The following is a 24,950-nucleotide window of genomic DNA, read 5'->3' as shown; positions in this document are numbered from 1 at the left end:
ATAGTATCTCAGCAACCAGCTGAAAATAGCGTCCGGCAGCTAAATTATTCCTTAGGAGTTGCTGGCCCTGCAAACCCATCTCTTCTCATTCACGTATTTAGTTTCTGCTCAGGGACCGAAAGCTTTTTGGAGCTGGGTCTATGCAAATTGCCAACAAGGGAGGAGAACTCGAAGCTGGAGTAGAAGTAGGGCGGCTAGCTGCCTGCGGTCTACGAGGAAGGGGCTTCTTGCCTGCCACACATGAGGTGAAGGGACATGGAGGCAGACAGCCACTGGTGGCCCGGAGTGGCAAGACCCTGATGTCTGGTATGGGGGTGTCTTTTGTTCAGTCACCCTCCTGAGCTGCACTGTGTTAATGACAGAGGTCTGTCTGCCATCGCTACGTGCCTGTATGTATTATTGATTCCTAAGCAGAGAGGTAATGTGATCACAGGTGGCTAGCTGACTGACGGCCGCTCCTTTGTTGTGGATTGACAGGTGTATCCAAAATGCACGACTCCAGGTTTGCTACTACACTTCATGCCATTAAGACACCCACCTCCAGTGGAGTTTAGTCATGCTGAGAACCCCCCCAGCTCAGTGCAGCAGTGACCTCACCCAAAGTGGCAGCCATGCACCTCCCCATTCTAAAGGTCACCCGCAGGTTAAAACCCTTTCACCATTTGTGCTGTTTACCTTTTGACCCTCACTTTGCTTGGGCAGAGGGAGCAGAACAGGCTGGATCACTGGTTCTTTAGTCAGTATCAGATTCTCCCCTTGCGGGGGAAGTAGAAGGTTGCAGACACTGCAGGGGAATTTACACACCCCAATCAAACACTATTACCTCCGAAAATCAAAATCCACAACCACATTTCTAGGTTTGTTATTTCCTGCCAAATGTTTTAAACATGTCAGACAGGACCTTTATGCCTCCGTCCCACAAAAGCTTGCTTTTGATTTCACCGAAATGGAAAGCCAAAGTTAGACTCACTGAGCGTGTTTAGCTCTCCCAGGGTTTTCTTTTCGGGCTTTCAAGATCATTCAATATAAGGGTGCAATACTCCTACTAACTGCACATGTCTGTATCACTTTTCATTCAGCCAAGCTGCCTTAAAGAGTTTATTTATAGAGATCATTCGTCCACCATGTAGGCATGCCCACCTCTGGGGTGGGAGGCTACAGCTGTTTATACACAGCAAGGGGCAGGGCACATCATGGTTTCAAGCAGAAAGTGAAGTACATTAGAACATAAGAACGTCCACACTGGGTCAGACCAAAGGTCCATCTAGCCCAGTACTCTGTCTGCGGACGGTGGCCAATGCTTCAGAGGGAATGAACAGAACAGGTAATCATGCCTCACCTGGACACTGACAAATACATAGCTGGAATTCGTCTGGCTCACCTGTGTGTTAGTATTGTTAAAACAGGTATCAGAGTTGTAACAATGTGCTTAGTGTTTAGACCAGGGGTAGTCAATTATTTTTGCCAAGGTCCACATTTCTTGGTCAAGGTACAGTCAAGGTGCGGACTTCAGGGAAACATTTTTCACACCAAGTGCCACTGTTCAACGAACACATACAATTCTATGTAATATACCCAGGGGCCTATTGCTTATATTTTTAGTGCATTAAATTAAAAATAAAATCAAACCACTGTATAACCTAAAAATAGCCTCCAAGAAAGATGTAATAAATTACATCTGAGACTTTGAGAAAGTACATAGAGAAAATGTCAAATAGAGGCAAATATTAGCATTAAAACACTTTCAGACACCTGTTCTAAGTTTTGAATGTGTTTTGTCAAATAAGATTATTGTAGGCATATATGTATATATAGAGATAGAAAAACTCTTCGAAACTTTTGTGGTTTATTTAATAAGTATCAGAGTATGAAAGAAAATAACACTTAGTACACATGAACTCTTTATCTTTTATGATTCAAGTCTTTCCAATAACAAATACACACCCACTTACACACGTATTAAAAAAGACTCATGAATAATTACTCTGAAATACCTGTTAAAACTGTAGTATCACTACTGAAAATGTAATTTTATACAGAGGTTCACATTTAAAATAAAATATGCGTGAATAATGTATAATTATACTAATGGTCATTGGTGGGAAAAGTGATAGGTCCTTTGCTGCACAAGGGCCTTGAAGTTTGGAGTGAGTTCAGTCAATGCAAGACGAAGGCAATTGCACAGATGATTATCAGTCAGAACAGAGCGATACGGGATTTAATCTTGTTCATTGTTGAGAATGCTGATTCACACACGTAGGTGGAGCCAAACATAATCAAAATGTTAAATGCCACATTCCGCAAGTGTGGATACATGGACTCCAGCACAAGAGATGTCCAGAAAGTTTCAGCTGTAGTTTCAGCATGCTGCACCCTAAGCATTTCATTCGCTTGTAAATCAATAAGCTCCAGCTATAGTTTTGCTTTTTCAACATCTGGAAAGGATGCTTTTGCTTGATCACACCAAGTGCCATTTTCTTATACCACAAATGGGTTCCTTACAAACAGGAAGATGTCTTTAATACTTTCAAATTCTTGGACCCTCTGTGGGAAGTTTTGAAGAAGTCTGTCCAGAGATGATGCCATCTGAGTCACGTCTGCAGTGTCCCGGCAGCTTAGCAGCATTGGGAAATGCAGCATCTCTCCAGTTTCCAAATCACTTTTGAAGAGACTCAGTTTGTTTTGAAATGAGGTGACGCTGCTGTGGAGATCCACTATGTTGTGATTTTGCCCCGGTAGCTTTAAGTTGAAATCATTTAAGTGGGCTGTCAAATCAACAAGGAAGGTCAGAATGCTCATGCTTGCGGCATCTCTCAAAAATGCATGTACCTCTTCGGTCTTTTTCCCTGGAATGTTATGTACATATTCTTCCACATGAACTCGAATTTCCCATAGCCTTCTTAGTACTTGCCTTCTGCTCAGCCAGCAGATGTCATTATGAACCAACAGGTCATTGTAATCGGCAGATACTTCTGAAAGAAAGCTTTCGAACTGTCTGTGTTGCAGTGATGGCTTGGACCGAAAGAAGCCGACACGTTTAATCACCATTGACAATACATTTGCATACTCATCGCTAAGCTTCGCACAAAGTTCTGTTTGGTGAATTACACAGTGATAGGAAATCAAATTGGGGTTCAGATCTTGCAGACGTTTCACAAGCCCTCTGTGAGTGCCGATCATGGAAAGAGCGCCATCTGTTGCAATTGACACAATCTGAGTTACGTCAAGACCTTTATTAGACAAAATAGTTTGAACAGAATTAAACAAATCTTTGCCTGCCGTGCAACTATTATGCAGTATAAAGGACAACAACTCCTCCTCAAATTTCTCTCCATAAAAAAAGGGACATACAATGCTAGCTGTGCTGTGTCCCTGATATCATGGGACACTTCCACTGCCATGGAAAGTTTTCAGTTTCATACACAATTGCTTGAAAATGTCTTGTGCCATCATCTCAGTATGCCTAATAGCTGTTGTGTCCGAAAGCGGCAGTTGTCTGAAGGCGTCAACAATGTCTTTCTCCTCTGCAAAATGGATTTCAGCTGTAGTAACCATGCACTGCTTAATAAGGTCTGCATTTGCAAAAAGTTTCCTGTGTTTTGCTGTTATCCACACATATCTCTGTGATGTTTCAGTTGCCTTTTCCTAAGCACAAGTAGCCTTTGAAATAATATTTGTGCTCAGAAAATATGTATCCTTCAATGAAGCGATCTTGTCTGATCTTAATTGGGAGCCCAGTGGATACTTGAGGTCAAAATCCATGTGCTTCATTTCGTAGTGCCATTTGAGGTTCCCACATTTTACAACAGCCACAGTCTCTGTACAAATTAAACATACTGGTCGACCCTTTGGACGTTGAGGCTAAATAAAACAGTAAGTGTCAGTCCACTTTGCTTTAAACAAATGGTTCTTGGTGTCGACTTTCCTTTTCTTTGCTGCCATGTTTAAACACGGTGCCATTAGATGTCAAAAGGGATGGAGGTGGGACAACCTTGGCTCACCTTTGCTCCTCCTGCAGTTCACCCCCCTCACACAGGCCAGGGAGGGAGAGGAGAAGGCACAAGAGCCGTCCCCTTGTCACAGGAGTAGAGGACAGGGAAGCGCAAAACTGCCGCAAGCCACCAAACTCTGTCTTCTCCTACCTGCCTCCTGTAAGAATGGGGCCTGCTGGGACGGGGGAGAGAGCAGAGCCTGCTTCCCAAAGCACCCCTGATTGGCAGAAAAGGAAAAAGCAGCCTATCAGAGGAGGTTGACTGGGCAACTGGGCAACAAAATAGCAGATGAAATTTAATGTTGATAAATGCAAAGTTGTGCACATTAGAAAGCATAATCTCAACTATACATATAAAATGATGGGGTCTAAATTAGCTGTTACCACTCAAGAGCGAGATCTTGGGAGTCATTGTGGATAGTTCTGTGAAAACATCCACTCAATGTGCAGCAGCAGTCAAAAAAGTGAACAGAATGCTGGGAATAATTAAGAAAGGGATAGATAATAGGACAGAAAATATCATGTTGCCTCTATATAAACCCCTGGTATGCCCACACCTTGAATACTGTGTGCAGATGTGCTCAGCCCATCTCAAAAAAGATATATTGAAATTGGACAAGGTTCAGAAAAGGGCAGCAAAAATTATTAGAGGTATGGAACAGCTTCTGGGTATGAGGCGAGATTAGTAAGAGTGGGACTTTTCAGCTTGGAAAAGAGACAGCTAAGGGGAGATATGATTGAGGTCTATAAAATCATGACTGGTGTAGAGAAAGTAAATAAGGAAATGCTATTTACTCCTTCTCATAACACAAGAACTAGGGGCCACCAAATGAAATTAATAGGCAGCAGGTTTAAAACAAACAAAAGGAAGTATTTCTTTGCACAATGCACAGGCAACCTGTGGAACACCTTGCCAGAGGATGTTGTACAGGCCAAGACTATAACAGGGTTCATGGAGGACAAGCTATTAGCCAGGATGGGCAGGAATGGTGACTCTAGCCTGCCCTGAGCTCAGCTCCCACTCTGGCCCTGTGCGTTTCCCGCATGCGCACTGGGCTCGTTCCCTTGCCAGGAGGGGGTCGCCCTGTGATGAGGTCACAAGCCAGCGCCGGCCGGAAGCGGAAGTAGGGGAGGACGAGGCCGTTCCGGTTTCTCTCCCAGTCGCCCCATGGCGCCGCGGAGCTCTCGTCAGACGGGCTCGCACAAGGCGCGCTCCCTGGCCCGCCAGTGGAAAGCGAAGCGGCGGCGCCGGGACCTGGACCAGATCCACGGGGACCTGCGGCCGGACAACGCGGCCAGGCTGCTGCACCAGGAGCCGGACCCCGACATGCCCGGGAGCGCGCAGCACTACTGCCTGCACTGCGCGTGCGTGAGAGAGTGTGCGCGCGGGGGGGCATTGCGCGTGAACTGGGGGCGTCGCAGTGGCCCCTCCAGGGACCCCCCCCCCGGTCCATCTGCCCCTGTCCCGGGGGGGGGAGGGGGCAATGGGAGCCCAGCTGCAGTGCATCCACCACAGCTGCAGTGCATCCACCACAGCAGGCACGGGGGCTGCCCACGGCCTGCGGGGTGTGAGGGGAGTGTTCCCAGGGCCCGACCTGAAATCAGAGAGCCCAGTCCCCTGGGCTAATTGGGAAGAGGTTCCCCAGCCGGGCTAATTGGGAAGAGGTGCCCCAGCCGGCCTTCCCCCATGTTTGCACAGTGGGCCCCGGGACCAAATACTTAACTTCATCAGGCCCCTTTCCCCACCTTCTGATAGAAAAAATGTTTGGTCAGTAGTGACCTTTGGTATCTTGAGCCTTCAACCCTCTCTTCTTCAGTCTGAGTCTCCAAAGCCCCCTGTTTAGTTCTTAACTTGACCCTTTCCTGGAAAGGGCACTATTGTTTTCAACTGCCTGAACTTCTTTCTTCTCTCCCGACAGGCGATACTTTGTAGATTTGAATAGCATGAAGGAACATTTCAAATCTAAAGTTCACAAAAGAAGGTAATGTAAATTCTGTTATGAGGGCATATTTTTCTTAGAAGACTATTAGTGTGAAAAAAAATCTGATTTATTTGGGGTTCTTATGAATAAGAAACACCCCCCCACTCCCTTTTCCCTTCAAAAAGTTATTTGAAAAATCTATTTTTCCATCTCTTCTTCCAACCCCACCAGTCTTCATGGCTCCTTCAGTCTTCTAAAGATAGTTTAATTCAGCTGGTGGCTGAAAGTGTCCATCTAGTCACAGAACAGGTGGTGCAGCATTGATAGCTTTCCCACTGCTGTTCTTCAATCCCACTCTGAAATTTGAGCACCTGAGACTTAGTCTGGATGTCCTGGCAATGTCAAATGTGGCTTTCGCTGGTTTGGGTTTGTGATAGTTTTTTAAAGTGCTCAACTTACAGGGGGAACATTAAAGATTGGAACCCATGTGCCTCGCTTGGGTTTCTTCTTTCTCTTTTAGACTGAAGCAGCTGAGTGAGGAGCCTTATACCCAGGAGGAGGCAGAGAGAGCAGCTGGGATGGGATCCTACATTCCTCCAAAGAAGATAGAAGTACAGACTCAACCGCTTGAGATGGAGGAATCTGGCTGAATACGGAGGCCCAGAGATTATTCTCTGATCCATTAGAAAGTGCCCTTGATTAAAGCCCCACTTTGTGGCAGCGTCTTTTCTGAGTTCAGCAAGTGTCTTTAAAAACACTCCCCCTGCAACAAGGCATAACAACTAACTCCGCTGTTCTCATTAATTCTTCAGCAAGGAGTAGAGCACTGACCAGCGGAGACCTTTGGACCCTCTTGCTTTGGCAGATATTGTGCATTATGTTTTCATTGGCAACATGGACATACAGTGCAGCCAGAGGTCCAGGGAAAGGATAAGCAACGTCCTGCTATGATAGTGACCTGATTGTTACAGTCTTTTCTCTTTGTGTTGGTATTTTAAGCAGTGGATGCAGCTCTTGGCTCAGAGTGTGACCTCTGAAATCACCCATCAAACTATTTTAGCAATCAAGCTGGCAGCTGCTGAAGGAGCTGTAGAACATTCCTTGCCAGTTTGATCCAGATTGAGTTGTAGGCACTCAGTTTGGAAAATGAGCTGAGCTGAATTGTTAGCAAAAACAGCCCTTTCACCAACCAGCTACCTGGACTGGGGCTAATGCCACCAGCTTGATCGTTCATGATGACTGTTTGAATTAGTTGCTTGAAGTCGCCTATCCTTGTTTGTGGGGCGCCTAGAAAAGAGGTCTGAGCAGCCTTGCAGCTTGGTCACTGCTAAATTCCCACTATATTTATTCTTAATATATTTCCTTTGGCAGATGTTTTAACATCTCAAACAATTTCCTTTCTGCCCTCTTCGTGCGTCTAGTTAACTCTTCCCTGATATGGGAGGATGACTTACTAAGCTCCTTCCCTTCTCTTCTATCAAGAGGAGTGCGCTGAAAGACTGCCCCAACCCAGCTGAGCCTAACCTCATCACATTGCTAGGGATGGATACAAATTGCATATGAAACTTTAAAACCCACTGAGAGTCATTTGATTGTGGGAGATCGCCTTCCAGTCAGGGAGCTGTTTTGGGTGAGATCAGTTGCCTAAGAGGAGGGACACACTGCTCATAGAGAGGGTAGGCAGAGTCCGCGCTGACCCACTTTACAAGTAGGGGACTAACAAATTCAGCCCTGTTCCACCAGATGTCGGATAATATTGGGTGGCACATGCCAATATGCTGCCACAGCATAGCTGGGTACTTGGCTTGGTTTTGGATTTTTGGATTTTTACTGAGCCCCTCAAACAGGGAGGCGCTTTCTAGAAAACACATAGCCTGTGTTAGGATAATCGCTTGATCTGCAGGGTGGAATGTGGGGAATGCCACTGTCTGCTGTAAGTCCCTGCAAAGCAAGTTCAGCTAATGCCGGCCACCGCAGTGTGTCAGTGGAGATTAAACATCTTCAGTTCTCCCCTCCCCCAAGGGTGGGGAACCCACCCCAGGTCTTTGTAACGTTTTTATCACCTGACCGTGTATACTCTACTGGCCACATGGAGGTGGGGTGGCAAAAGGATGAGACAAGGCAGGTCACTTAATATAAAGGGATTTATTTAACATACACCAAATTATTTCCTCAGTTCTCCCCTCCCCAGGTATAGGGGAGGGTGAGATAGATGATCAAAATTTAGAAATGTCTTGTATTAACATCTAGGCTTCCCTGTTAGCAGCTTAAACCTAGCAGGCGGGCCACAGCGGTAGAAGTTTTCAGAGAGGTGATGGGTGTGAAGATTAGCCTGATGCTGTCTGAGAAGGTGAAGTGTACCTGTCCCTGGTGCGGGGGGGAAGAGACATGTACTAATTGCTCCATGAAAGTGTCCTCACGCAATTGCTGCAATTAAGTAGTCCATGTCGGCCAGTCTGGACTTCTTGAAAATCCCCCTTTCTAATCTGTAGTTTAACAGCATGATTTAGGTCCCAGCCATCTCATTGTGTGCGCTGTTATATAACAGCAATCGGCAATGACCTTGTTCCAGCTTGTTTTGCTATCCTATGATGCACTGCTCCTGGCTGAGCTGGGCGGGGGGAGGAGATGATAAAAGGGCTCAGTCAACCATGTGTAAATTCTCTCTTGCTGTCAATGCAGCGCATTCCGCCTGTCATACCCCATCGCACTGGTTTAGAGAGGGACACACAAGTGCAACCAGTGAGGTGGAAGTTGCTGTCTGGAAACCTCTTGCTGGAAGTCTCATAAGCCAGGGTGACTGGTAAGCTGCCAAGGTGGATTCTACCCCTGGCCTGGGAGGATGCCTTCTACCCTTTCAGCCTCAGTTCCTGCAGATCGTACTTTATATATATCTGTCCAACCTGTGGGAATGAGTCTTGTCTTCTGTCTCCCACAGGGCCCGAGTCGGATCTCACTTCTGTATAAAGTGGGAGACCTCCCACTGAAGCTTAGAATCCGGCCTCCCATATGGAAGTAGGTTCCCCAGCCTTCTGTCATGAGCTCTGGTAGAGCTTCAGGGAGATGGTCTAGCCTTTCATTTAGTAGCTTAGTTGTGCATGTAGTGGAAGGACAGCATGGACAGGTGCTGGGGTGGTCCGTGGATGGGGTAGGACTTCGCAATGAAATCCATTGGCCCAAACTGGTGTAACTCCATGAGAAACTCTGGAAGGGGTGTGACAGGTGTGTTTGCTTCACTTACTCAAGGACCCTGGACAGCAACAACAGTGAGAGGCTAGGAAAAGTGGGATGGCCCAGAGAGTATGTACCGAGCGATCCCTTTCAAGCCAGCACAAAGCAAGTTGGGAGATGCTTCTAGCTACTCTTTTAGCCTGGGTCCAGGAGAGCAGTGCGAGGGAAGCCTGCGACTAACCTTCCACTACAGACCGAGGGAGGAGGATGTAGCTGACCCTAGTATGAGAGCAGGACTGGAGCATGATGTCACCGAGTGAATGCCAGACCCAAGACCTAGTCCCCACCACCACCTCAGAGCTGCTGGAATCTCCTTAGATCTAGAGCACTCCATCCACATGGATGAGCCTCACTGTTCTGGTGGGGTTTTAACCGGCTCGGTCATTTGGCGGACGCTGTAGTAGGACAGACTTAGCCCCATGATAGCCAAGACTAGAGCCAAGTGATTCACCAGACGGTCTTTAGGTTTGGACTCCAGCCCCCCGGCCAGCTGCATCTATGAGAGGAGAAAAGGCAGCTTTTTAGAACAGGCGAGGCAGACTGAGGGGAGAGGAACTTGATAGTCTCAATGCTTGAAGGACAAGGGAAGCCGGTCTCCCATCAACCCTTGTGGGTTGTGAACTTGAAGTAACCCCATATTCCTTGTGGATGGCAGGAGTCTATTCAGTGATCTGCACCAATTAGAACTGGAGCCATTTCTATCTGCAGTGCATGCTTTCCTTTAGCTAGGGGCCTGCCCCAGGGGACACCTTTCCTGGGATGCAGACAGCAGGGAACACCAGCTGACTCCTGGCTGATACCCAGTTATGTCCATTCAAAGCCACCCCAGGAAATCTTAGAAAGCATTCTCCATGCCTGGCTCCCTGAATGACTGGATTTAGTGTGCGAGCGGCCGGTGCTGTCACTTCTGACCAAGAGGCTGGCTGTAAATTCTTCAACTCTGTGCTCTAGCGGAGTGAACCCTGTTGCTGAACATATCTAGGCATCGCTGCCCTTCTGCGCAGAACCATTCTCTCAGCCCTCATTAGTGACTGTGCCTCAAATTAACCGCTGATCAGGGTTTCTCTTATGCTCTAGTGGGAGGGTCTGTTTCTCAGCTGTGTTCTCATTTGGGATGGGGAATCCAGGCCCCTGTGGCCCCGAGAACAGAGTCTGGGTCTGAAACGCAACCTGCCCATTTTGACAACCAGCTCTTCCAAAAGAGACACTTTCTGTGGTGCAGTGTCGTCAGTGGCAAGGGGGAAGAGAACAGACAGACAAAGTCTATAACAGTTTTCACGGGAGTGGTTCTGTCCCTTTCAAAGGGGGGATGACGGGAACGATAACCAGCTGCTCTGCAGGTACTGGCAGAGAAGCCATAATAATGCCCTGTGGGGCAGGCGTCACCCTGAAATGCTCAGCACCGCTCCTTACATGGAGCCATTTAGGCAAACGCCCCTGTGAGCAAAGCAGCGGCGCTCCTAGCCTGAAGCTAGCGATCTGAAACCTGCATACACCTGGTGGGTGATTACCACTTCCCTCCCCAGGCATGCTCACAGCCTCCCAAGGCAGGACTTGCCATCATACACAATATACCCCCGGACAGCAGGTGCAGTTAGAGCTCAGCGCCGCCGATGATGCCCCTGTGGGGGATGGAGCCCGGGAATGCTGACTCCCAGTCCCCTGCTCTAACCACTAGCCCACGCTTCTTGAGCTGCTCTGAGTTGTCTTCTCTTGCTGGAGCAGCGACTAACCAGGGCAAGACAATGACGGTGCCCGCCTGGCTGCATACGGCTGCGTGCTTGGGACGGACTGAAGGAGGAATCGGCAAACTGGCCTTATCCCAGCCACTGGTATGGACAGCAGAGGGCAATTCCCTCCCCTGCGTGATGCTGCGTGATCAGTGGTGCAGGGACATTCGCTCTCCGCTCCCCGGTGTCTACGCAAAGTGCCCTATGTAGGGCATCACTGCTCAGGCGGCACAGAGCGTGCCTGGCACACATGGAGCCAGCGTGGACAGGCTGCCTGTTGCCAGACCTGGCTCAGGATGAACTGATGGGGCAGGGTCGGGGGAGGTATTAGCATCTCACATTTCGATCTGCCGGAGCTGGGCAGCGATTGCCACTGAGTCTGGGTGATTGAGGCAAAGCTGCGAGCCCTGTACCTGTAAGTACCGTTGTTCAGAGCTATAAGCTGGGGGCCGGGGGTGGTTTAGCAGCCTAAACAGCAGGGCTGAGATGTGCCCCAGACCCACAGGCACAAATCACAGCAGGCTCAACTCCTCACTCAGAGGAGTTGGAGGCAGTGTAGTGGGTGTGGGCCCGTCAAGCCCTGGCTATTCCGTGTGGGCATGAACACGCCCCAGGCTCTGTTCAGAAGAGCGGGGAGTTGCTCCAACATTCTTGATTAAAATTTCCCCTCTCCTAACTGCTGTGTGGCAATTGACTGCCCTCCCTCTCCCCCAGAAGAGGCTCCGGGGATGCCAGATATTGATCCTGGACAGGCCAGGGAGGGCTGGTGCACTCGATGAGAACTAACTCTCGGCTTTGTGTCTAAAACACCAAGACAGGCAGGAGGAGAGAAGCAAAGGGATCAACCCTATCAGAGCTCCAATCCAAAGCGCCCCAGGCCCCGGGATTGCTCTGGTCACTGGACAAGAGAGGGTTCAGGCCCTGGAACTGCATCCCAGGAAGATCAGTGAGGAAGAGGGGGAACAGAGGCATCGATAAAGGCTCATGGACTGGCTGGAGCATCCAAGCAAACCAACAGCCCTACTGAATGGGAGGTGGGTGTTACCTGGAGCAAGCGGAAGTACCCCGGGGTTAAGTGCCTGAGGCGGATGATCATAGCTCCCAGGAGGAGGAGGGGTGGATGTCAGGTGCTGCCTTCTGCTTGTAGTCAGGCAGCTTCACAGACTTGCCTTGACTGCCTCCTGCTGTAGGAGGAAGATGGGCAGAGCTGAAGATCAGGGAGGGTGTTCAGGAACCGGGTAGCAGAGAGCAATCTCCATCCAGATGAACAGCCGTAAAGATGTGTTCTTTGGCCCACGGAAATCACTGGTAAACAGCCTGCCCCCCTCACTCCCCCAGCCTGCTCCAACCCAGTGTTTCCAAAATGCACCCCCCCCAGCCCAATGGCTGAGCGCTCCATCGTTAGGCCCAGATTAGAACCACGTCATTAGTGTTTCCCCTTAGATGCGCCTTCCCAGTCCCCAGCACTGGCACTTGTACCCCAAGCTACAGCTAATGGCTTTTTCCCAGGCTGAGGGTGAGAGGAGCATGTGTTTCCCCCACCCCATTTTGTGAGGGGAATCCCTATCTAAATTCCCCTTCGCTCTGAACCAGTTCCTGGACCCCAGCCTGTCCTTCCCCCAATAGAAACAATTTCCTCTCAATGCAATGGGGATGGGTTTCATTGTTGATCACTTACCTGTGTTAGACTCCAGTCCCTGAGTGCCAGGCAGCAAGACTCCCAGGCAGCTGTGTTGTGGAGCTTTTAAATATTACACACACACACACACCCGCCCTGATGACGATCCCAACCACAGCCAGCCCCGGGAGCAGCTGTCACAAGAGATCAGCGCTCGCTGCTTCGCTGAGCGCGTGCGAGAGAGACGCTGAGAGGGAGAGGCATCTGCCGGGCAAGAAAGCGTTTCATACTGTATATATCATTCTGCAATCTTCTCCAGTGCCCGCTAAAGAGGGGCCACAGCGCCAAGCAGGAGGGAAGCAAAAAATCACGCTGGGCACAAGAGAACGGCTGAGGGCTTCGCTTGAAGGTTACGGATCTGGAGAGATGAGGATGGAAAAATCTTACACGTACCAACAGGGGGCGCCCTTGCCTGGCTGGGATCCAGCTGCCTTGTGGGTAAGGCAGGTGTGAGACGCAGGATGGACTGGTGCTGTGGTTAAAGCACTGGGCTGGGACCTGGGGACAGGGATCTGGCATGAAGTCTGAACCTTATGGTGAGCCATTGGGGTGGGATATGCCTGTCCAGGCCTCAGTGCATGGAAACTTTCTAATCACGCCACCAAAGCTGAAACTCGCTTTCCGCCCCGCCCCAACCCCCTGCTGCATTCCCAGTCAGTTTAGACAGCTGGAGATTATCTCATGAAAACAATCCCAGCACTAGACTGGGGTCAAATTCATGACAGCAGCAGCCTTAATCTGAGCCAGCCCGGGAAATCCAGAAGCACAGTGGCAGATGCTGATAATCCAGCCTCGCTCCCTGGGGAAGAGGGGCAGACAATTGCTACAGGGCAGGAGGAGCTGTGTATGGAAGCCCCGGATTGAAGGAACTTGGAGAGAGCAGCTTCCCCTCCAGGCCCAGGAAAGGATGGAGCCTCCAGGTCAAGGTGAGAGCTCATTGGTGATGTGTTGGGGGAGGTGCGTGTCCAGAACTGGATGAGCATCAAGAATGAATTCCCCTTTGTCAGCAAAGAGGGAAGCAGCTGAAGACCGAATTCCTCGTCCATCCCATGATAGCTGCGTCCTTCCAATGGGGGGATGGCTTCCAAGAGAGGAGCAATCAGCATCCCAGCATTGAAAGAACATGGGGCATGAAGGAGAGACCATCAAACAGCTCCAAGGGCTCTGGGCAAGGGTGAGGACAGTAGGAGCCGGGGTGGGTGGAAGGAAGTGTGGTCTAATGGACTGGACACCAGACGGGGCCCCGCCTACTTCCCAGCTCAGACACAGACTTCCTGTGTGACCGTGGGCGAGTCACTCGATCTGCAGAGCACACATGGTAGTGCTGTGAGCCTTCCTCGCAGAGAGAGCTCTGCAGGTGTTTGCGTCACAAAAATCACAACCCCCCCTGGCGCTAGAGGCTCCCTGTGGGTCCGGGCAGCAGAAAGGCCAAGGACTGACTGAACTCCCCTCTCACCGCCTGAGGGGGGGCGCTCCTGAGCAGGCCCAGGGCACTCCAGAGGGCAGGGTGGGAGAAGCTGGTGCCCATGCTCTGTATAGGCTATGTCTGCCGGCATAGCCCCCTAGCAAAGCATAGACTCAGCTTGCACTGACAGAAGGAGGTTTTTGCTGGTGTAGGGACGACACCGCCTCCCCGAAAGCCCTTAGCTGTGGCGCCAAAAGCCCTCTTCCATGGACACAGCAGCGTCTACACTGGGGTTTTTAGCTACGTTGGTCAGGAGTATGGGTTTTACTCCCCCTGGCTGACAGAGCTATGCTGATATAAGGTTTAAGTGTGATCAAGCATAGGCAATATGAGCCACCCATCCCTGTCCGTACTGCACCTTCCACCAGCATTACCTTCACTTGAGGGGAACTTCTCATCAAAGGAGGCCAGTGTAATTAGCCCCATTTTACAGATGGGGAAATTGAGGCACAGAAAGATGCCCAAACTCACCCAGCAGCAGAACTCGGCATAGAACTCACCTCTCTGGAGTCCCAGGCTAACGCTTTAGCTGCTGCTATGCTGAAGAGAAACCTAAAGAATAAAGCCAAAGCCTCCTCTCTGATTAGAAAGGTTTGGAAAACGCCCCTGCAGATACTGGAGTGTGGAGCTGGACAATCAGCCAGACGCCCAGCCCCTTCTATCCCTGCCTGATCCTCCCTTTGTATTTACAAAAGCAGAATAAAGCACCTACGGATGCAAAACATGAGCTCAGAACAATTGTTCTAGGCCAGTTGTCAGACAGGGCTCCAGCCTGCAGTGGAGTGGGTGGGGTAAAGCTCCTTGCTGGAGTCAGAATGGCGAGAAATTCGGGTGTCTCCCCATAATAAGGCAAGGAATGTGTCAGCTAAAGCGGCTGAAAGCAAATCGCCTGTCGGCATGTCCTCAGGAGGCTCCTAGGGTGTGATGCCCTGTACCGATGGGATGTCAGGGTTTTCCGTCCCAGGGCTAGTTCCTAGGGAGCTAGATTGTTAAAGGTATTTAGGTGCGTAAAGATCTGGCCCTAAGGGACTAAGAGCCGCAGTTCTAGAGCATCTGTGAAATGGGCTCCCTTTGTCATGGTTTGTATTAGTGGAGCCTAACAGCCTCGGCCAAGATCAGGGCTTGTTTGTGCTACGACCTGGAGGAAGAGACAGTCCTGCTCCGAAGAGCTTGCCACTGAAATAGACAAAGGGCAGAAGAAAGTGTTGTGAGCCCCATTTGACAGGTGGGGAACCGAGACATGGAGGGATGAGGTGACAAGGTCATGCAGGGGAGTCTGTGGCAGAGCTGGGAACCGGAATCCCAGCCCAGGGCCTAACCTATAAGACCATCCTTCTGTTCTGGGGAACTGATGCCCTCTACCCATGAGGAACCCCCACCACAAGAGGGTATTTACAGCGATTTCACCCCCTCCTCCGTTCCTCGCCTGACTACAACCAAACTTCTCCTCTTCCCCCTGCAGATCTCACCCCACGTGCATGCTACAAACAGTCTGCGCTCTGCCCTGCAGGGTGACCAGTATCTGCAGCACCACCAACCACACAGGAGGGAAGATACTGCTGGGTGAGTGCTCAAGGGGTCTGTAGATGACTTCCCAGAGGAGTCATGTGGCTCTTCCAGCCTGGATCCCGTCAGCAACTGGCCCTGGCTGCAACAGCCGGATCCTGCAAAACCTTTGGGGAGCTGAGCTGGCTTCAGTGGGGCCTGCTCAGGGGAGGAAGGTCGACTTGCCTGGGAGAGGATTTGCAGGGTCAGGTGCATCTCTGTTGGCGCATCTTGCAAGCTGACCTGCCCCTTCGTTCAGCAGAGCAGCAATGTTTTCCGAAGGGTAAAAGAACAGAAAAAGTGGGCAACTCTACCTTCCTCTGTGGGACTCCCGGGCTGGCCTGCAGAGCCCTGAACGGGGCTGTGGAGCTGCTAAGGGGAAAAGCTTCCGCCCCCACCCCCTTCCCCCTGCAGACCGCCAGGGCAAAGAGCAGAGTGAGTGGGTGGGGGGTGAGGCAGTCCTGGGGGCAGGGAACTCACTGGGCGGGTGTGTGCATGTGGGAGAGGGCTTGACAAGACCGAACGGGGGAGGGGTGTTCTTGTACTATGGGGGCGGGGGAGGCGCTGGAGAACAGAGTTGAGTATTTTGCGGACATTATCTAGGGACTGTCATTGACTGGCACAGCCAGGCCTAACATGGAAGAAGCCTGTACGCCTGGGAAATAGGCAAGTATTATCTCTATTTATAGAGGGGGAAACTGAGGCACGGAGCGGGTGAGTGATTTTCCCAAGGTCAAAGAGGAAATCATTGTCAGACCAGGGATTAGCGTTCCTGGCATCCAGTCCTATGCTCAGAACAGGCCTCTTTCCTCAGCGGAGTTCCTGCCTCCGAGGGGACTGTAGAGCAAGGAACCCAGTGAGGATCTGGGGAGGGGTGATTAAGGTGGCGGCTACGTGCACTGCCGAGGAGGGTGTGGGGGGGAATGCGCTGCATCCAGGGTACTAGGAAAGAGGAAACACGTCAGTCCTTCGAACCTGTGCTGCAGAGGGGAGGCTAGACACCAAGAGTCACCACTCGGCTCCATGTTGGAACTCCAATTTCAATTGGAACTCCCAGTGCAATTAGGAGAATTGGACTCCGGGGGGCGCTGCTTCCACAGAACCAAACAATGGCCACAGAAATGAGTCAGGTCTTTCCCAGTGCTTCAGCTGGAGAGTGGCTTTAACATTTACTTTGTCCTCCGCTGTCATGCTTCACTAGGATTGCAAAACACTTTCCAAGCAGATACGAAAAAAGCCGCGATCGCGATCGGCGGCAGCTCTACCGCCTCCTCTTCAGCAGCAATTTGGCGGCTGGTCCTTCGCTCCAAGAGGGACTGCGGGACCCGCCGCCGAATTGTGGCCGAAGAGCCGGATGTGCCGCCCCTCTCCCTTGGCCGCCCCAAGCACCTGCTTGCTGGGCTGGTGCCTGGAGCTGGCCCTGTCTGTTACGATCTGGGATGTGCACTGCTAACTCTTGTGACAGGTGTTTTGATGATCTTGACAAATTGGAGAAATGGTCTGAAATAAACAGGCTGAAATTCAATAAGGACAAATGCAAAGTACTCCCCTTGGGACGGCGTAATCAATTGCACAAATACAAACTGGGAAATGACTGTCTAGGGAGGAGTACTGCAGAAAAGGATCTGGGGGTTATAGTGGATCACAGACTAAATATGAGTCAACACTGTAACACTGTTGCAAAAAAAGCAAACATCATTCCGGGCTGTATGAGCAGGAGTGTTGTAAGCAAGATACGAGAAGTAATGCTTCCGCTCTACTCCACGCTGATAAGGCCTCAACTGGAGTACGGTGTCCTGGTCTGGGCACCGCCCTCCACAAATTGGAGAAAGTGCAGAGGAGAGCAACAAAAATGACGAAAGGTCTAGAAAACATGATCTCCATGGAAATATTGACAAAATTGTTTAGTCTGGAGAAGAGAAGACTGAGGGAGGACATGATAACAGTCACCCTGTATGTAAAAGATTGTTATAAAGAGGAGGGTGATGAATTTTTCTCCTTATCTACTGAGGACAGGCCAAGAAAAAATGGGCTTGAATTACAGCAAGGGAGGTTTAGGTTGGACAGTAGGAAAAACTTCTTTACTGACAGGGTAGTTAAGCACTGGCACAAATTAGCTAGGGAGGTTGTGGAATCTCCCTCACTGGAGGTTTTTAAGAACAGGTTAGACCAGTGATAATCAGACCTCAGAGTCACAGTAGTGTGAATTCATTGTTTCATTTACTACACCTCTACCCCGATAGAACGCTGTCCTCGGGAGCCAAAAAATCTTACCGCGTTATAGGTGAAACCGCGTTATATCTAGGGTTACCATACATCCGGATTTTCACGGACATGTCTGGCTTTTGGGGGCTCAAATCCCCGTCCGGGGGGAAATCCCCAAAAGCCGGGCATGTCCGGGAAAATCGGGAGGGCTCGGCCGGGGCCTCTTTGGCCGGGGCCGGGGTCGCGGGGCCGGGGGCATGGTGCCGGGCCGGGAGCCGGCCGGGCTGGGCGCGGGGCCGGGCGGGGAGCAGGGGGCGCGGGGCCGGGAGCCGGTCCGGGCCCGCGGGGCCGGGCCGCCGGGGGGTGCGCTGGGCCGCGGAGCCGGTGTCGCGCCGGGCCGGGCCGCTGGGGGGTGCGCCGGGCCGGGCCGCGGGGGTGCGCCGGGCCGCGGAGCCACTGGGGGGTGCGCCGGGCCGGGCCGCTGGGGGTGCGCCGGGCCGCGGAGCCGCTGGGGGGTGCGCCGGGCCGGGGGGGTGCGCCGAGCCGGGAGCCGCGGGGTGCGCCGAGCCGGGGGGCTGGTCCGGGATCGCGGGGCCTGGGGGTGCGCCAGGCCGCGGGGGTGCGCCGAGCCGGGGGGCCGGTCCGGGAGCCGGGGGGGTGCGCCTGGCCGCGGGGGTGCGCCGGGCCGTGGAGCCGCGGGGTGCGCTGAGCCGGGGGGCCGGTCCGGGAGCTGGTCCGGGGTCGCGGGGCCGGGGGGTGCACCGAGCCGGGAGCCGCGGGGTGCGCTGAGCCGGGGGGCCGGTCCGGGAGCCGGTCCGGGGTCGCGGGGCCGGGGGGTGCGCCGAGCCGCGGAGCCGCGGGGCCGGTCCGGGAGCTGGTCTGGGGTCGCGGGGCCGGGGGTGCGCCGGGCCGCCGGGGACCGGCCGGCAGTGCTGGGCGGGCCGGGGGTGGTCGGCCGGGGCCGGCACCCCAGGGCCCGAGCCGACCCAGCCTGGGCCACACCTCCTCCCCCCCCCCCCTTTACCTGCTTCAGGCTTCCCGCGCGGGAAGCAGGGGAGGGGGCGGAGACTTTGGGGAGGGGGCGGAGTTGGGGCGGGGGTGGGGGCGGGGCCGGGGTCCCGTGGAGTGTCCTCCATTTGGAGGCACAAAATATGGTAACCCTAGTTATATCGAACTTGCTTTGATGCGCCGGAGCGCGCAGCCCCGCCCCCTGGAGCGCTGCTTTACCGCGTTATATCTGAATTCATGTTATATCGGGTCGCATTATATCGGGGTAGAGGTGTATTTATATATATATATATATATATATATATATATATATATATATGATTCTCACAGCAAAATGACAGACCCAGTATTATTATTTTATCACCTACAATTGGCTAATAACATAGTAAAAGCATTCTGATTGGTTAAGAACTTAGATTGGTTAATAATTCAATCACACGGTGTTTTAATATCATGGGCTGCAAAGAGCCGCAGGAGACACATTAAAGAACCACTTGCAGCTTGTGAGCTTCAGTCTGAGTATCGCTGGGTTAGACAACACCTGTCAGGGATGGTCTAGGTCAGGGGTTCTTTGCCTGGGGTGCGAGATGCCCTTTCTGGGGGTGCGAGACAGGCCAGATTTTTTTAGAAGGTAAATCATTGAAAACACCAATTTAGCACAGGCACGTAAGTATAACTACTTTGTTTCATCAAACCTATGTATTTATTAACATTATACATTTTTTAACGGTTACTGTAATATACAAACAAAAATATATCTAGGTTTAAGGGGTGCGAGAACATATTTTGAGAACCAAAGGGGTGCAGGCTGCAGTAAAGGTTAAGAACCACTGGTCTAGGCGATACTTAGTCCTGCTTCAGTGCAGGGGATAGGACAAGATGACCAGTCGAGGACCCTTCCAGTCCTACATTTCTAAGATTCTGTGATCTCCAAGTATTTACCAAGGTGAATCCATTTTAGAGAGAGGGAAGCTGAGGCTAAGTGACGTGCCCATGGTCACGCACTGAGACAGTGGCTGGGTATAGAATCCAGGAGTTTCTGATTGCCAGCCTCTGCGTGAACCAGTAGGACACGCTCCCGGATATGCAGTCAGCAAGGACGGTGTTTGCTTTAATATTTAGAGTGAGGATGCGATGTTTAGCCACACTCTGTTAGTAATAATACTTTGTACTTTTACAACACAGTCCATGTAAGGATCTCAAAGCACTTTACAGACTTAAACTCTCATGATCCCCCTGCGATGAGCTGGTAGGCCAGTCGTACTTATTCTCATTTTACAGGTGGGGAAACTGAGGCACGGAATGTCAATGGTGAGCGTGTGTTACAGATCCCGGAGCTGCAGAGGCTACCTGTGACAGCCCCTGCTCAGGGACCTTGCTTCTTTAGCTCAAATTGTAGTCGCTCCTGCTTTTAACTCTGCAAGTCCTCCTTTCCGTGCCGGGCATGTCAGCCGAGATAGCAGGTGTTGTGTTAGTGACTCGCCCATGATCAGATGCGGAATCTGATGGCACTTGGCGCTCCTAGCACCCAGTCCTGCCCTCTGCCCACTAGGGAACACTCCCTCAGTGGCCAGGGCCGAGGTAAACAACCTACTGTGGGTCTGTGCCTTTAAGAGAGTCAGGAGACAGCCTGGGGGAACTGGGTGTGTAAGCCTGTTGAATCAGTGAGACTGGGGGGTTGGAGGCTGGGCAGAGCTCTGAGCTGGGTTGCTAAGAGTTTGGAATTCCCCATGGGGAGGGGAGCAAGGGTCCTCCAGAGGGGGCGGGCCTCTCCCTGCTGAGCGACAGGCAGCTGCACCAACCCCAGAGCCGGCTGGGAGTTACCTGGTGGGGCTGCCTCAGCTCAGGTGTGTCCGGGAGGCCTGCCCCTGGACAGACTTTCCGGGAACAGGGAAGTCCCAGCTGGGGAGCAGAGCTGGGCATGGAGCCCATCAGCGCCTGGGGCCCTGTGCAGGTGGCGCAGTGGCTGAGAGGTGAGTGGGGCGGGGTGGCGGGTCCAGGGCTGGCAAAGTTTGTATGGGGGGGGGGGTGCTGAGAGCCATTGAACCAAACTGTAACGTAAACCCTGTGTATGATGGAAACCACTTCAAGCCAGGGGGTGTGGTAGCACCCCTAGTTCCAGCACCTATGGCCAGGGGGTGCACTCCAGCCCCTCGGGCAGGCAGGCGGCTGCCCGCTCCCAGGGCAGAGTCTGCGCTGGCAGGAGGAGCTGTGCAAGTGCTGCTGGGAGCAGGAGCGACTGAAACCTTCTGGGGGCTCTGGGAGAGGCGGGTTACACTCCTGCTGGGATGGTATGGCTGGGCACGGCCCGGATCCCGGCCCTGGGGGAGGAGAGACATTCCTGGGGGAGGATATACAGTCCAATGCAGGGAGGTGCACATACTGGCGGGGTGGATATGCAGCCCCATGGGGACCTGCCAGTAGGGAGGAAACAGATCTGGCAGCCAGGGAAGGTAACTGGTGTTACACACTTGGTGGGATGGGGGAGAAGGTACATCAGAGAGAAGGTAGAACGGAGGTTCTGTTCTCCCAGTCTCCTCACACGAGGACAAGGGGCCAATCAGTGAAACAGAAAGGGGGACAAACTCAAAACCGACGCAAGGAAATATTTTTTCACACAGCACGTAGCTAGACGGTGGAAGTCCTTGCCACAGGATGCGTCTGAGGCCAAAACCTCAGCAAGACTCCAAAGGGGTTTGGATGCATTTGGTGGATAACAAGAACTGTCTGGAGTTAGACGAGTTAATGCTATTCTGGAAGGGCTGTTAAAAGTCATGCTTCAGGGCTTAAGCCCAGGTGGCGGCGAGAGGACAGGAAGGCCTGGCAGAGCTGTCAGCAGAGGGGGAATCCAGGCAGAGGTCTGGACATGGGCGATCTGGGAGCAGCTGCGTTTGCCCCTTTCAGGCCTGGACAAGGCGCTGCAGGAGTATCCCTTTGAGACGTGGTCCCTGACCGGGAACGATTTGCTGCAGCTGTCCTACCGGCGCTTGGAGGAACTGGGCCTGAGGCGGGTTGGCCATCAGGAGCTCGTTCTGGAAGCCGTGGAGCAGCTGTGCGCGCTGGTGAGTGAGCGGCTGTGAGGCTGGAGCGAGGCCCTCTCCCGATCTCCAGCACCGCCTGCGGTGAGCGACGGCGTGAGGGTTCCCTCCCGGTGTCTGACCTGCGGTCTTGCTTCCCAGATGGAGGGAGCTCTGGGATTCAGGGGATGGTTGGGTCGGGGATCCTGCCCCCCCCCCAAGCAGTTTCAGGGAGCAGTGCAGAGTTGGGGGGGAGGAGATCTGCCATCCACAGCCTTCGTTCTGAGCCGCTCCAGGGCTGGCGCCTCTCTCCTCTGCTGAGCTAGTTTGGATTGTTCTCCAGAACTACGAGCTGGAGACCACCAGCCTGGGGACACTGACAGAGAAGCTGCAGCAAGTCGCTCGGACCACCCAGACCCTCATCCTGAGCCGCAGGAAGGTGACCGCGTATGATGGAGAGGCCATCGAGACGCCCTCCCCGGACCTCCTGGCCTGCATCGCTGAGCTGATCACGGCGGCCAAGGGGCTCTTCTCCTGGCTCAACAGGTACTTGCTCCCCCAGTCTGCAGAGGCCAGGGAAACACCTGGGGAGGCTGGAAGGCCAGGGCCATGTAAGGCGGGATCCCACATGATGAGGAAGGGGGTCGCCGAATGGCACAGGGCGCAAGCTACAGGCCTTCTGTGTCTGTGGGGTTTGCACACACACTCTTTACAGAGGCGGAAAGGGATGCCGGACCAGTGCTGCCAGGACTGGATGCAAGGCAGCCAGTCTCCCTGGCCAGAGGAGGATGGTCTGTTAGCCCAGAGGGACGAGGCTCCACTCAGTGACTGGGGACAGAAGGGCGGTGCTGTGACCACACTCATCCTGGTGATGGTGAAAACAGCAGCATGACAGCCCGGAGCCTTCTGTGCAGAGAACGGGCACAGCATGGGCAGTGACTGGACAAGGATCCCCTGCTCACTTGCCTCTGCCCTGCAGGGACCCCCTCTTGCAGCCAGAGGGGAGTTCCGTCTCCACAGCCTGCTCACTCCTTTGCTGAGGTGGCTCTATGGGGTGTGGACAAGATTGAGACTCCCACCTTGTTCCACGCAGGCCACTGAGTGCCCGGCAGCTGCCCACTGCAGGCAATTAGCTCTGTGGTCAATTGGGACCCCTTCAGAAAGCACCATAAAACCCTGGAAGCTTCCTCGCTTGTGTTAAGCCCCTGGCCCACAGGGAGGACGGTGCCTCGATTAACTTGAGGCTCATTGGGCCCTCTCCTTTCCTGCCTTCCTTTGACCTGACGACTGTCTCACTCCCGCACCTCACAGGTATCTCTTCTCTCACCTGAATGATTACTCAGCCAGCCGGGACATTGTCTCGCTCTGCGGAGAACTGGCCCAAATCCTACAGAAGGTCAGTAATGAGGGTTTTAAAAATCCCAAGAAACCAAAGCCAGACTGTGGCAGGGTTGGCGTGTTTGTGTATTACCCCTGAGATGTGCAGATAGGGGCGACGTCTCTTCAGTACTCATGTCATGCCCGGGTGTCTCAGGACCTAGGAAGTGAGAGTAGGAGGGGCAGAAAAGAAGAGCTGTCCAGATACGTGGTGATGGGCACAATGTAAGGACTGACCGACACTCACATGCCACACATGCTTGTTTCTCACTAGCAAACAATCAGGGAGATGTTTCCCAAAACTTCATCAGGATCTCCATCCAGAATGTTCCTCCTTGGCTGATGAATACCCCCATATCCCAGGAGAGTGTGAGCTCCTAGCGGGTCTGGCGAATCTATTTATTTGTTCTTATTTCAATTCAAAACATTTTTCTCGTAGTCTTGGCACCCTGATCGACCAGCAAATATCCTGGCCACTGTCAATTTAACCATTGTGTTAAAACTGTGTTATTAGCCCCTTGGATTTTAAAGCTTTTCTTTCCCATACTCTAATTTGTCCCTCTTTGTTTGTGCATCTCCCTCAGCTCAGAGAATGAAAATTGCTCGTGTCTGTTTCACGTTTGTTTCAAAGTCAGTTGCATTTTGGGGCGGTCCCCTGCTGCAGTGTTTTGTTACTAATGCTTCAGGCAGATGTTGTTGATTATTAATGTGTGTTTTCATTACAATTTAAATCTAGACTGGAGACCTTCCTGTTGCTCTTAGTGTGTCCATACATCTAATCTTGGGCCACTTCTGAACAGACAAGTGAACCTTGCACTGGTTCTACAGTATATTTTTCAGGGATAAAGCGTATTGATAGTGTATTGATAGACTAGCCCAATGTCCAATTTGGAGCTTGTCGCTTATAGAGGAACCCAACCATATCCTTCTGCATTATGATTTGTATCCGTGCAATATGGTTCATTTCATAGGCAAACCATTTGTCCTTCCAAAGTGTTTTTATCAGATGCGGGGCACTGTCCCCTCAGGCAGGGATGGGTTAGCGGGTAGCTGAGTTAGATGAATGGATATTGGTGGAAGGATGGAGACTGTTTAAAAGAAGGAATCTGACTGGAGATAATAAACTGTCAGCTGATGGAACAGATAACCATACCCTGCCTTTCAATTGCACCTTTTCCCTACAGTTCTCAAAGTGCTTTACAAACACGAATGAAGCCCTATTAAATAAGTCAGGGTCACCCACATGTATATATGGGGAAACTGAGGCACTGAGATGAACTGACTTGCACAATGTGTCAGGGCTAAAATGCCTGAATCCTGGCTCCTAGTCTCCTGCTCTAACCACTAGAGTCATGTCTATAAGCAAGTCGCTGCTGGAGGGGAGGGGTGTCGGAGGGGTGGTATTTGGGTCATGGGAAGGAGTGCTGTTAACTACCTTCATCCTCCAGTTCTCCTCTGTTCGCTAGTCTTCTGCAGTGCTCCTTCATCTTGGATTTGCAGGTTGCAAGAGGGTAAAAGCAGACTCGGGTCTCAGCCATGCCTTCTAGCCAGCAATGCCTTTGTAGTCCACAGGGCCCAATGGTGTCCCAAGTATGTTCTGACTCCTCTAACAACTCCTTGGACCCCAGCAGGGCTCTCCAGCTAGAGTAGAAGGTTACCAGCAAGAGGTACCAGTGCTGCTAGTTCAAATACTAGGCATGCGCCTTGCCTTCAAGAACCCAATTTAGGGGCAAGTCCATGGGGAACCTTGGGAGCCCATCAAGGAAGGGTCAGGGAGGGAC

The 24,950-nt window shown here is 52.1% G+C and overlaps 2 protein-coding genes and 1 long non-coding RNA gene across 5 annotated transcripts in view; 2 read left to right on the top strand and 1 right to left on the bottom strand.

The window, feature by feature from the left end:
* Nucleotides 1-5,111: 5,111 nt before the first annotated feature.
* ZNF593 (zinc finger protein 593) lies at nucleotides 5,112-6,638 on the top strand. Its single transcript, XM_054012054.1, has 3 exons — nucleotides 5,112-5,356; nucleotides 5,911-5,973; nucleotides 6,434-6,638. Exons 1-3 carry the CDS (start codon nucleotides 5,160-5,162, stop codon nucleotides 6,561-6,563), a joined length of 390 nt encoding a protein of 129 aa, XP_053868029.1. The 5' UTR covers nucleotides 5,112-5,159; the 3' UTR covers nucleotides 6,564-6,638.
* A 100-nt stretch (nucleotides 6,639-6,738) lies between these two features.
* Nucleotides 6,739-12,586, bottom strand: LOC128827866 (uncharacterized). Its single transcript, XR_008443112.1, has 3 exons — nucleotides 12,553-12,586; nucleotides 11,920-12,058; nucleotides 6,739-9,640 (listed from the first exon to the last, which is right to left on the bottom strand). It is a non-coding gene; the product is annotated as an uncharacterized LOC128827866 (long non-coding RNA).
* A 156-nt stretch (nucleotides 12,587-12,742) lies between these two features.
* The window catches only part of CNKSR1 (connector enhancer of kinase suppressor of Ras 1), a 32,310-nt gene continuing 20,102 nt past the window's right edge, over nucleotides 12,743-24,950 (top strand). The window contains exons 1-5 of one of the 3 annotated variants that reach the window (XM_054011982.1): nucleotides 12,743-13,478; nucleotides 15,480-15,580; nucleotides 21,680-21,837; nucleotides 22,136-22,338; nucleotides 23,104-23,188. In XM_054011982.1, coding sequence (XP_053867957.1) covers nucleotides 15,496-15,580; nucleotides 21,680-21,837; nucleotides 22,136-22,338; nucleotides 23,104-23,188 — 531 coding nt within the window. In that variant the 5' untranslated portion in view covers nucleotides 12,743-13,478; nucleotides 15,480-15,495. Of the gene's footprint in view, nucleotides 13,479-15,479; nucleotides 15,581-20,416; nucleotides 20,749-21,396; nucleotides 21,838-22,135; nucleotides 22,339-23,103; nucleotides 23,189-24,950 lie in introns of those variants that run through there. The other 2 variants (XM_054011981.1, XM_054011984.1) reach the window with 2 other exon arrangements.

This window comes from Malaclemys terrapin, chromosome 22 (genome assembly GCF_027887155.1).
Source record: "Malaclemys terrapin pileata isolate rMalTer1 chromosome 22, rMalTer1.hap1, whole genome shotgun sequence".
NCBI classification, from domain to species: Eukaryota; Metazoa; Chordata; order Testudines; family Emydidae; genus Malaclemys; species Malaclemys terrapin.
Note: the sequence above shows the minus strand (reverse complement) of the source record. Positions and strands in the feature narration are given on the sequence as shown.

Coding starts and splice junctions, on each gene's coding strand:
- ZNF593 (XM_054012054.1), top strand. CDS start 5,160: ATGGCGCCGCGGAGCTCTCGTCAGACGGGCTCGCACAAGGCGCGCTCC. Junction 5,357..5,910: donor CACTACTGCCTGCACTGCGC/GTGCGTGAGAGA, acceptor CTCTCCCGACAG/GCGATACTTTGTAGATTTGA. Junction 5,974..6,433: donor TCTAAAGTTCACAAAAGAAG/GTAATGTAAATT, acceptor TTTCTCTTTTAG/ACTGAAGCAGCTGAGTGAGG.